Source organism: Centroberyx gerrardi, chromosome 1, assembly GCF_048128805.1.
Source record: "Centroberyx gerrardi isolate f3 chromosome 1, fCenGer3.hap1.cur.20231027, whole genome shotgun sequence".
Lineage (NCBI taxonomy): Eukaryota > Metazoa > Chordata > Actinopteri > Beryciformes > Berycidae > Centroberyx > Centroberyx gerrardi.
The window spans coordinates 36,611,932-36,624,620 of NC_135997.1; the positions used below are offsets into that span (position 1 = coordinate 36,611,932).

The 12,689-nt window shown below is 43.1% G+C and overlaps 1 protein-coding gene across 8 annotated transcripts in view; it reads left to right on the top strand.

The window, feature by feature from the left end:
• The window catches only part of fhod1 (formin homology 2 domain containing 1), a 66,031-nt gene that overhangs the window by 31,744 nt on the left and 21,598 nt on the right, over positions 1-12,689 (top strand). For all 8 annotated transcript variants that reach the window (XM_078288566.1, XM_078288610.1, XM_078288587.1 and 5 more), the window contains exons 4-9: positions 4,486-4,553; positions 6,280-6,385; positions 9,829-9,923; positions 11,500-11,611; positions 11,734-11,828; positions 12,233-12,376. In XM_078288566.1, the coding sequence (XP_078144692.1) occupies positions 4,486-4,553; positions 6,280-6,385; positions 9,829-9,923; positions 11,500-11,611; positions 11,734-11,828; positions 12,233-12,376 (620 nt within the window). The remainder of the gene's footprint in view (positions 1-4,485; positions 4,554-6,279; positions 6,386-9,828; positions 9,924-11,499; positions 11,612-11,733; positions 11,829-12,232; positions 12,377-12,689) is intronic.

Consider the following 12,689-nt stretch of genomic DNA (forward strand, 5'->3'; position numbering starts at 1 on the left):
CCAATCAGAATGTTGATCCAGCGCATAATTACATCATACATTCTCATAACCTTTGAAGGGACTAAAATATAACACTTTGACTGATGCCAAGTTATTAGATTATTGGTCTGATGTGATTTACTATATATAGAGTTTAATTACTGATAGTTTGACCTGACGGCCTTTCAGCTAGGATGAAAACATTTCATATTTAATAATGTTAATGGAAGCAGACCAGGGCCAACCAGTAATTACAAATACTTTTATAATTTGTTTTATCCTCCTGAGTTGTCAGATGGGCTGGGTTTACCACATAGGACAATAGAATAAATAGAACTTTCTTTGTTTCTACTTACCTGTGGCGTCCCTCAGCGGTCTATTCTGGGTGCAGCTCTTTTCTCCATATATATGCGACTCTTGGGTCATATAATAACAAATATATTCTTAGTTTCTACTGTTATGCTGATGATACCCCGCTGCACCTCTCAGTAAAACCAAGTGATATCAAGCAGTTCCTTACATGACTCAAAACTGGATGTCTCTTAATGTTGACTGTGTTGCCTGTTGCTCAGTGTTGCCCATCCACATTGCCCAGGTGATTGCCCAGTCCATCACCTCCCTCTGTAGAAAGTTAAGCTGACCTCAGAGCTGTGATGCTTCATGAAGGGCGAGGCAGCAGAGCCAGAGCTTCCTGTCTGCATGGATAGATGATTCTTTTATTTCAGCCATCTTTAATAACACACAGTGTCCTGACAGGGTCAGTCCTCTCTCATCATCCTGGAGGACTTTCACATGAACCCTGCTTGACCTCCAGTCAGTTCTGTTCTCATCTTCACAGAGTTCATCTAAGACACAGGAAGCTGGACCAGCTAGCCAACATACTTGCTAGCCAATGTCAAATAGAGTGTGATATGACCAGCAGATAAGCTGTTAAGTTTTGTCTGAGTCTGGTAAGTTAGTCTACTACTCGCAAAAATAAATCTTATCAGCAAGGTAGTGAACTCAGCTGGTAAAGTAGCAAGTGTGGCCAGCAAAACTGTGTATTTGGCCAGTAAAGAAGTGAATTTTGGCATTGAAGTGATAATCCACAAGATTGTGGTTTTTCTTGGATTTTGGTGACACCTTTGGTGATCAGCGTCTTATTATATTTCTTGAACCGTCTTTTATTTATTCCAGTCAGGCTGCTGTTACTGCTTCCATAAACACAAACTGCATCACGTCCTGTGCAGGAAAGGAATTTTCCTGGGAAAGAAGGACCCGTGCATTGGAGTTTAGAACAGTAAATATCCAAATCCAAAAAGGTCAATCACTGTTGTTTGGTATCAATCGGCAAGAGAGGATAGTAACAAAGACGTTTATTTGAAGAAGTTGCAGATTATTACTTGAAGAGAATTTGGCCAATATAGTTGTGAATTTGGCCAGTAAAGTGGTGGACTTGGCTAATAAAGTGGTGGACTTGGCCAGTATAGTATTGAATCCTTTGTGGCAGAGGGTCTGAAGTGTCCTGTTTGGTCCTTTAATCCTCATGATGGTTTACTGGACGTTGCTGCTGAGGAGCCGCTGGGCCTGGCAGGACGGGTGCAGATGGTATTCAGGCCCATCTCCATGGCTTCCAGCAGCTAGCGTCTGACATCCCATAAATCAAGAGGCCAGAGTGTGGTAAGACGGTGTTACCGTGGCGACGTCAGTCTGTCAGCACTGCCTCTGTGGAGAGTATTAGTGTCTGTCTGTCAGTTTAAATGGCTGCTGATGGGCAGAGGAGATGAGGCCCATTTAGGCTGGAAGGGGCTGATTTTTGTTGTTCCTGTTGCCATGACAACCGACTTCCTGTTACTATGATGGGATGTGGTGACTGCCTGTGTGTGTGTGTGTGTGTGTGTGTGTGAGAGAGAGAGATATGTGAAGAGCACATTTTTGCGTAAGCTGTAAATATACTTTTTCACATATTGCTTTTTCATATTCTAATTTTTCATCTCATTTGTCAAATGCATTCCAGCAGTTATTTAGTGATGAAGTGTTGTAATTTACTGTTTTGGTGAACCCACTTTCCCTCAACCTGCCTCGTCTACTTCTGCTGTTTCCCAGAATGCATTTCAACAACCCCCAGAGAAGGGGAGAGAACTTGTTGCATTCACCTGTGGGTTTTACATGTAGGAGGAGAGAGAGATACTAATAGCTCAGTGAGAAAACCCCAACCTGTCTCTCTGCTGCATTGCATTCTGGTCTCTCTCCTGCTCCTGTGGTGGAGAAACTGGTCTCTCTCCTCTTCTACGATGGATTTCTCCCTGTATGATTGTTGAACGTCTCTCGGTGCAAAATGGCGGCTCTAGAAAGAAGCCCTCGCTCTTTGATTCTGAGGGACTGACACCAAAACCTGACGTTTACCGCTGATGTTTTACATCCTGAAACATTTTCTCATATCAAACTCCATTGGAGCTGCTGGAAATATCTGGAGGTGACGTCACCTCGTCTACGATTGGCTGGTTATCCACCAAGAAGAAAAACACAACAAACTACTAAATGGAGCCAGAAAGGCAAAGTTCATCACCAATAGCTCAAGTGTTTTAGGGGAATTTTTCCTTTACCAGTCTACAGAAAGCCATTCAGAATATGTAGTATTCTGTGTGTGTGTGTGTGTGTGCGTGTGTCCTTCCCCTTTAGTTATTATTTGACACATTACTTTCATTTCTTCTTCTTGTTGTTCCTTGGCTCCTGGTTTCCTCTGTCCTCTCTGCTCCCTCGCTCTGTAAACTTCTGAATATTAAATCTGACACTGTTTCCTCACTGAAGTATTGAGTGGGCCAGGGGTCGTGACCTCTGATGGAAACAAACAGGAAATAGTTTCATTCCGTTCTGGAAAACCCCCAAAGCTTCTCCTTGTTTAAAGGAACCTCGTTTGGTTTTCCTCAGCCCCGTCCCCGCCACCCCCCCACCCCACAACCCACCCTCCACCCCCCACCCCACCCCCGACCCCCCGCCCGCCCCGTTCCACCTTGGATCAGACAAAGCCAGTCTGAAGCATTAGTGGGTCATTTTTCTCACCCAGATCTTGTTTTGATGGTTTTTGTTTCCCAGGAGAATCACATTGTAATAATTCATTGAGTTCATAAAAGGAAAAAGTCTGCTTTTGCAATAAATTATCCCACTGTAGCAATATTCAGCAACACACTGAACACAGCTGTTTACTTCCACATGTCAAGCCAATTTTACACCATTTTTTTGACAAGTAGCAAAAAATAAAAAGTGAAATAGATGCGTTTCCATCAGCTGGGTTGAAGTGAATAAATCGGCTTCCAGAAAAATGTAAAGGGAAAGAATTGATTAGTATTGGGAAAGTCGTTATTGTTCTTTAGTGTCAGCTAATGCTGGTCATATTTCATGCGTTCATCTGAAGACAAAACAAAGAAACGGACTCCGCAATATTCTAATGTACCAACTAGTGGATTTTCTGAAGTGCATTTCTGTTTTTAGAAAAGTGCTATACCATTATCATCATCATTATCATTAGTAGTAATACTAGTAGTAGTAGTAGTTGTAGTATCTGTGAGCGAGAATTGCAACATCAACAGGTGTCTGGTACAGCTTATGAGTGTGTGTGTGTGTGTGTGTGTGTGGGCGGATGGGGGGGGGGGGGGGGGGGGGGGTCTTGAAACTCCAGTGGGGGAGTTTTTGTTACAAAACAGAGAGACAGAGACTGACGGTGATATAATAGTTTTTGGTGAAACCAGGTCAGTTATGATGAAAAGTCTCTGACACTGCCAGACGGAAAACTAAACCTGATCCTCTTCCTGCTGTACTGTCAGGTGTTCAGATAACAGCCTCACCAGGCAGATCTCCGGTCCGGTCTGGTCCGGTCCGGTCCGGTCTGGTCCGGTCCGGTCCGGCCGGTCCGGTCGGTCTCAGTCTGTCTGAAGTCCTGTTGATCTGGTGAAACTCGGTCACTCTGTCACGTCACTGTCCCGCCGCTCAGGAACACACACATCCTGACGGCCGCAGGAGTGTTAGGAATCTGGGAGGACGCTAGCAGGACGCTGCTGAGGTGACGAGAGTTACCGTCCCGTCCCGCCCCGCCCCGCCCCGCCCCGCCCGGGCCAGACGTTCAGATGGGCTCAATAGACCGCTGAGCTACTGGGTTACTTGATTGTTGTCTTCCCTCGTATAATAATTCCATCATTATGTTCCTTCCCCTCTCTACTCTGATTTATTGGTAGCTGTGTTGATGTAATATTGTATACAAGCTTCTGTTTTTGTCTTAGTAAACTGTATAATCTGTAAACAAAGTGGGTTTCTCACCTCACCTGCATTTATTTTCGATTTCATTTTTTTGCATTTTATTTTAATGTTTGCAAAATAACAACAGCGTAATAAGAAGAATAAGAAAATAACTACCACTGCAAATCATAATTTTGTATTATTATTATTATTATTATTATTATTATTAGCAGTAGTAGTAGTCGTAGTATTTTGTAGGACTGTGAATAACGGTTGTTTGTGTCTGTCTTGCAGAGAAGCTGTATAACTCTCACGGCCCTGAGCTCCGACGCTCCCTGTTCTCTCTGAAGCAGCTGTTCCAGGTGAGACCGGACGTTCCTCCACCTCCACGCTCCCATTACCATCATGTCTTTCCTTTTCTCTCTTTCCTAAACCCGCTGACATATTGTTCAGTAAACCACGATAACAGTATAAAGTAACTTTTTGTTTAAATCTCTACTGATCAATAGACCCTTTTCACCAACATGGCTGATGTTCTCCTGCTTCGTCTTAACATTGCTGGCTATGGTGAGAGCTGATCTATAACCTGCAAAGACGAAGAAGAAGTAAATCAGCCATGTTTATGAAAAAGGTCTATTACCTAACCTACTGTGTGCCACACTAGTCCAACACACACAGAATGTAGGCCTAGTTGTGTACGCGGCCGACTCAGACTCCAGGTTTCATCCTGATGTTGACTCCTCTTGTCCTGGATGTCAGGGTCAACCTGCTGACCTGTTGCATCTGTTCTGGTCTCGTCCGTCCATGCCGTCACACTTAACGGTCAAATATTTTCAAAACCTTCTCAGACCGGTATCAAGTCACTGACTCCGGTCCCATCTGTGCCCCCTTGAGCCTCTTCAGCCCCTGGGACTCGCTCCCTGCCAAACAAGGCCCATAATGCCGTAGCTGTTACTGCTCTTTTGGCTCGCTGTCGTTTTCTCCTTTCATGGAAACATCAATCTCCACCATCTCTGTCCAGATGGATTAAGGGACATCATGGACTTTTTGAAACTAGAGAAAATTAGAGTACCGCTTTATTTCAGCAGTCCACTGTTGACTCGACATGTCAGTTGTCTGTTGAGACTAATCTTGTTGACAGTCAAGTAACATTCAATCAACCACTAGCAAACTGTAATTGGCATCTCAAGTGCTGATCAACAGATTTCATCAACTGAGTTACTGTTGGTAATTAGCAGGGAGAAACACATTCCTACATAAGGAATAGTTTCATGAGTGAATTGCCTTACTGTCCTATAACCCAAACTTTTTTTATGTGATTAACATTTAACCTAATCCTAGCCTTTACCAAGTTCTTTTACATGCCTAAAGGGTAATTAATACTTCTGCGTTGAAGTACCGCTGTAGCTTACGTGCGCCTCCCCAAAAATGGGAGATGACTGCAAGAAATGTGGTTGTGAGTATCCAGTTGATATCGACAGATGGTGAAGACAACATGGAGCAGATGGAAGAGAGATGAGCAGAGGAGGTTCAGATATGTTCATCTGTACAATGACAATTATAAAGACGACCCGATTTCACTGAGTTCGTAGTGAAAAATATCCAGAACATCAGTTTCAGAGAATGTAAACACTACTTCTGTTCACAAAGCCACACTGCCATCTAGTGTTCCAGTGATCTACGACCAGAATCACCAACGCAGAACTATAAATGCTCGCACCGCCGGAGACACCTACGGCGTAGCTACTAGGTACTTTGACCCAGAAGTATGATTTGGCCTTAAACTTAACCCTAACCTTAAGAGAAGTTGTCGATCGTCTACTAACAGTCTAGTGACAACTTAGAGGTAGTAGATGCTCAATTTACAAGCTCTCCTTGTGAGGAGGTAGAGGAGCGAAACAAGGAGGGAGAACCTAAGCAAGTCACCAATCTCAGGGGACAAGAGTCATTATGGTTCCATGTAGAACCACTAGCCTAACCAAAGAACCTGGTGTCCCTGCTCCATGTGTGTCTGTATGTACTGTTCTACCATGTTAGATGTTAAAGTTCTGGTTGACTTTCTGGTTGACGGTCTGTTTGGTTCTCCAGGATGATAAAGACCTGGTTCCAGAGTTCGTGGTGTCGGAGGGTTTGACGTGTTTCATCAAAGTGGGAGCGGAGGCAGACCACAACTACCAGAACTACATCCTGAGAGGTGAGACGGCTGGCGGTTCAGTCTTTGTTCTGGGTGATCCGGTTGCGTTCAGATCTGCAGCATTCACACGGCGGCCATATTTGATTTACCTCATATTCGGGATTAGAAGCCCTCCCCCGAAGACGGTGAAGCAGATGGAACAGAGGCAAAATCATCCGGTCTTTGGATAAAACTTTTTAAATGGAAACCAAAACTATCTTTGGATCTGGTGGGAAGATGAGCAGCTGGAGAAGATGAAAGACTACAGAAACTGTATAGAAGGAACATCGACGATAATATTATCCATAACATTTGCTAATTAGATTTGAAAACAACTACCAACTCTAATTTTGTACCATATAGCTAACAACAAGTTTAAACTGTAGCGGTTTTAACCAGCTAAAGTCACCTAACAGTAGTGTTAGCTAGCAGACAGCTAAAACAGTTTGATTGTCAACTACACTAAGGATATTAGCATAATGTTAGCATATTACTAATACTAAAGATCAAGACTGTTAATGCTGAGAATAAGAACCAACCTAGTTGGTTAGGAGATATAACATGAACAACATGAAGTTGACTGCTACAGTACATTAGCTAACGTTATGAATCAACATCAATCCAGTTGCTGTTGTTTCTTCTCCAGCTCTCATCTCTCCAGCAGATCCAAGAGCATCGGTGCAGATGGTGTGTAGTTTTGGTGTAGAATTGGATTTTTGTCCATAGATCAGTTCAGTTTGCATCTGTTTCCATCTGCTTCTCGTCTTCTGCTTAGTAAAATAAACAATAAGGGCTTCAGGTCAAATACTGTTTTATAAATAAATATTATCCATACACTGGATTAAAACTCTGCTCTAAATACTTTATTCAATACAGTACAACGTTTCGACCCTAAGGTCTTCGTCAGGTAAACTTCACCGTGAGGAACAAAATGGTTCCTTACCCAACCAATGACATCACTATTGTAATTAATTACAACAGAGTCACAGGTAATCAATACCCATAGTGATACACGAACCAAGTTACAGACAGTAAAAAAGATTATGATCCAAAGGCTATAGTAACCTATACAATAAATACACCCTTCAAATACTATTTACAAATACTGCTGATTGTTTGTTTTATCCTCCTGAGGTGCCAGATGGGCGGGGCTTTCCACATGGGACAATACCAGCCAGAAAGTTTAGCCAACCACAGGAAATGATTTGAAAGTCAGTTCAGTCCACTTTTCTACTTGAATTGTTGTGAGGAAGTGAAGCCCACCCAGCTGACGCTCCAACAGGCTGAAACAAATCTGATTTCATCACAGCAGTATTGTGCCGCAGGCTGCTGCTACAGTGCAGTGGGTGTTTGTAACCTAACCATACTGAACTGTGAACAAAATACAATGCAGTGAAAGCTGATCCTCCTCCTCGTCACACAAGCAACTGTGTGTTGCTCGTGCATGTGGCACTAACGCTCAGTTACAACCGCCATTTTGAAACGACCAGCTGCTGGAAGCAAACGGAATGAAGAGGAAAATAGTGGCTGACCTGTTTCCTTCTCTGCTCCCATGGTCTCTGAAAAGACAGATCAATATTACCTACACTGCTGCTGTAGTTTGTGTGGCTGGTGTGTTTTGATGCAACATATTTTCAAAACAAAGATATAATCAGGTCGTCCTGGTGGCTCATTTAGCTACGGTTCATACCATGTAACTGTGACATCGTGGGTTCGAATCCGGCCTGGGACCTTTGTCACGTGTCGTCCCTCTCTCCCCCGACCCTTCCTGTCTCTCTCCACTGTGACTGTCTAATAAAAGAATGGTGGAAAAAAATATGAAGAAAGTGTCCAGTGGGACAGTCTGTCTGTTGTTGACGCTGGTTACTATGGTTCTGCTGTTGCTATTGTTACACATGTGGTACTGGACAGGGTCCCTTAGGGTTAGGGTTACAGTGAAAAACCAAAGAGTACAGGACAGTTCTTCTGTAAAACCTAAGACCTACAGAACCTTGAACGGTCCTTCCACTGTTTTCCATGGTAATTTGGCTAGTTCAGCATAAAATGGCGATTATAGAATTGAATCTGTTAGAAAACTGTCAAAACTCAACTGAAAGCTAACGTTAGCGACAAGGCTAACGTAGCTTTATCACAGACTGTACTTCTCTCTCTAGCTCTTCTAGTCGACATTAGCATGTTAGCAATCCATGGCAGCGAGGAGACAGAGAAGCTGCTTTGGTTCTTGCTGTAAAACCTCTCAGCTCAGTGACTTGCTGTGAGTCGCTTTATACAGAAACTAGTCCAACGGGTCACAGCAAAATGGCCGCCGCTGCCACCGTCCAGAACTTTGATGTGAACGGGAATGACTGTTGCTGCCTTCAAATGGAACTCGTGAGCTCGTGGTTACGACATGGGAAGTCGTGTACACGATATGCTTGGCGTTCAAGTGGTTAAGTCGTGAGAGCACCGCTGCTAGGCAACGCTGCAACGCTGCGTCTAGAAGCCACCAAGGCTAACAATTTAGCTAGCTAGCGAGCGGGTAACGTAATGCAGGAAATGCAAAGGCATAATGACAGAGGAAAAAGATGAGGCCGTTGGGAATATCAACATTTTCCTCAGACATATTATAAAATTACTAAGAAAAACTCTATACGACTAAAATTACAATATATTAACTTACCATCCACCGAAAAATTAACTTCCATGGCCTCCACCATTTCTGAAAACGTCAACAAATACGTCACAACTCGTGAACTCGGAGCTTTCAGAAAATTTCCACTTACGAAGTCGTGAATACCACATGAGGGGGCGTTCATATGGACTCTTCTCGTGAACACGGTAAACACGCGCCCATTTGAAGGCACCATGTTCTATCCATTCTAGTTCTGTGCCTAAAACATTAGATAAACAAAAACAGAGTAGCTACTCTGGTGTTGGATAACTGCATCAAAGTGTACCAGTGCAGCAGTACTCCAGTATCCAATGTTTTGGAGAAGAAAAACTAAATCCAAGGCACTCTTGGTAGAAAAAGGTTGTCTGAAGCTTTGTGCTCCCAGAGGAAGCTCAGTGTCGAAACACCTTGGAGCTTTGTACGTTTTTAAACCTGCTCTTCTAACAAACCAATGGAATAAAGGCTTTTAAACCGTTTTTCTATGAAGAGTGCCTTGGATCTTTCTTCTCTGAAACATTGGATATTGGAGTACTGATGCTGCAGAACAGACGGTGCTGCCTCTGCCAGAGGTTTAAAGCGACCGCAGGATGGAAACGCAGAGCTTCATGTCTGTCTGCAGACTGAGTCTCACACATCCAGATCCAACCACAGCCTGAATCAGCGCTCCGGCAGCAGCGGGGTGACGGCAGATTATAGGTTCTGCTGGACGGATCTGTGGAAAGCTCAGGTTAACTCTTTCTTGGTGTTAATGCTGATGTTCTGTCTGCCTGTCTGTCTGTCTGTCTGTCTGTCTGTCTGTCTGTCTGTCCCTCAGCGCTGAGTCAGATCATGCTGTTTGTGGACGGGATGAACGGAGTGATAAACCACAACGAGACGGTGCAGTGGCTCTACACCCTGACAGGCAGCCTGGTGAGTCCTGAACCTCTGATGGGATTTCAGGAATTGGACTGGATCAAATCTGGGTTTTTCAAAACTGATAAATGAGATTCTGATCGTTCATATTGGGGTTTGGATTGAGATTTCTGTGTTTTTCAAAACTCAAAGCAAAGATTAGGAGAGATTTGATGCCAAAAACGAGGATAATCTTGATCCAACTGGAGGATTCAGGATTTAAAGACATGAAGGACCAAGAAACTGTGATGTAACTGGTGAGGATGTGGGGATGATACAGCCTCTCCATCTGGAATATAGATTAAAAATAGCACTTAATGTTTAAATTTTATTAAATCAACAAACGTCTCATCCCAGATGCTGGACCAGCTGCTCTGGTGAACTTTATCTTTAGAAGGATCCGTGAATTAATGAATGAAAGCAGTTTGCAGAGAAATGAGAAGTTTTGTTTTGAATTATTTTTGCCTCCAATGAGACTCTAAATTTTATCTTTAAGTTCTTAAACTTTTGATACTAGTCAGATAAGTGAATAAAAGTATCATACAGACACTTTTTCATCTAGTTCCCTCATGTCTTTTTGACGTAACATGTTGTAACAACAGACAGACAGATAGAGATCTATTTAAAGACTGACAGTCTGGATTCTGTAATCTTGATCTGGATTGATCCCATCTGATCCTATCTTTCAAAAACTGATTCAAAAACAGCAAGATCAGTCTGACCCCGTTTTGCAAAAAGAAGGGATTATAAAATATGTGTAATTTTAGTCTAGATTAAAAGTTTTGAAAACCTGATCCCTGATAATTAAAGTCACTCTGAGGGCTCGTTTTAACCTGCATGGAGCGCCAGGTGGGTGGGGCTTTATCAGAACAGGTCAGACGGTATCAGCTAAGCTGTCAATCACAGTAAAGCACACTGAACTGACTTTCAAACACTTTCCTGTGATTGGCCCAAACATTCTGAGTGGTAAACCCCGCCCATCTGGCACCTCAGGAGGACAAAGCAAACCATAAACCGGATCTGAGGATCATCTGAGCCAGACTTGGGCTAATGTGGGTCAAATATCTTAGAGGCGGATTGCTGATCTCAGGTCAGTTTGGTCCTCATGTCATAATGAAGATAGATGACCATAATGAAGATCATACCTGAAGTCTGTACTGCCCCGATTACTAATCCTAGATCAGTTGTCAGAAGAATTTTCTAAATGTATAAATAAAGTTAAACTTGAACTTGAACTTGAACCAGTTAATGTGATTTGGTGTTTGAACTACCATTATCCACTGTGTGAACGCTGTAGAGACTAGCTGTAATCTGAGTTTGATCATACTGTTTGATCATTTTGTTAGGAGACAAGAGGCACAGTGGCAGCCTGGGTGAAATAAAAGATCAGTTCAATAAAGTTTCCCCTGTAGAAGAAGTGAGTCAGACAATATTAGAGCAGGAGATCAGGCAGCAGATTGAAATTTGTGCTGTAACGCCATCTAGTGGACAACTGATGAGTCTCTCTCTCTCTCTCTCTCTGTCTGTCTCTCTCTCTCTCTCTCTCTCTCTCTCTCTCTCTCTCTCTCTCTCTCTCTCTCTCTCTCTCTCTCAGTCTCGTCTGGTAGTGAAGACGGCTCTGAAGCTGCTCATAGTGTTTGTTGAATACACAGAGTCCAACAGTCCGCTGCTGATCCACGCTGTCAACACTGTGGATGGGAAGAGAGGTACACACACACACACACATAGATAGATATAAACACATACATAGTACACTTCTACTTGGGGTGAGTTCCATCGATGAAGTGAATGACGTGTGTGTGTGTGTGTGTGTGTGTGTGTGTTGTAGGTGTGAAGCCCTGGAGTTATGTGACTGAAGTCCTGGAGGAGAGGAACGGCTCTGACACCGAACTCCTCATCTTCACCATGACGCTCATCAACAAGGTAAACAAACATTGTAAACAAGGTAAACAAACATTGTAAACAAGGTAAACAAACACACTGTCAGGTGTTTCCTCCCACAGTCCAAACACCTGCAGCTCAGGTGGACTGAAGACTCTAATTTGCCCATAGGTGTGAGTGTATGACCGTATGGTATATGATGTATGTATATGATGTATATGACGTGGTATAGGATGTATATGATGTGTATAAATATATATATGTATGATGTGATATGGTACAGGGCGATATAAATAAATAAGACAATACTTCTGTAACTTAACTGTAACTAACAAATCTATGCATGTACAGTATATCTATATATACATATATATATATTCGTATTTGTCCGTAGTTTGTATTAATGTGTGTGTGTGTGTGTGTGTGTGTGTGTGTGTGTGTGTCAGACTCTGGCGGCGCTGCCTGACCAGGACTCGTTCTACGATGTGACGGACTGTCTGGAGCAGCTGGGGATGGAGACGATCATCCACAAACACATGAGCAACAAGGCCACCGAGCCAGACCTGCGCACCCAGTTCACTGTGTACGAGGTAAACAGCCACCAGTCAGCTCATACTGCGGTCTGTAGTTAATACTGCGGTCTGTAGTTAATACTGCGGTCTGTAGTTAATACTGCGGTCTGTAGTTAATACTGCAGTCTGTAGCGGGCCTTCAGCTGATGTGACCCTACAGACTGGTGACACAGCTGCAAAGCTTTTATAGTTAATAGTGAAGTCAGTAGTTAATGCACCTGTATACAGTGTTGCCAACTCTTCTCCAAGGAAAGTAGCTATTGGCTGTTCAGAAAGTCGCTAGAAGTCACCAGATGACATAATGCGATAATTTGCATATCAATATATAACC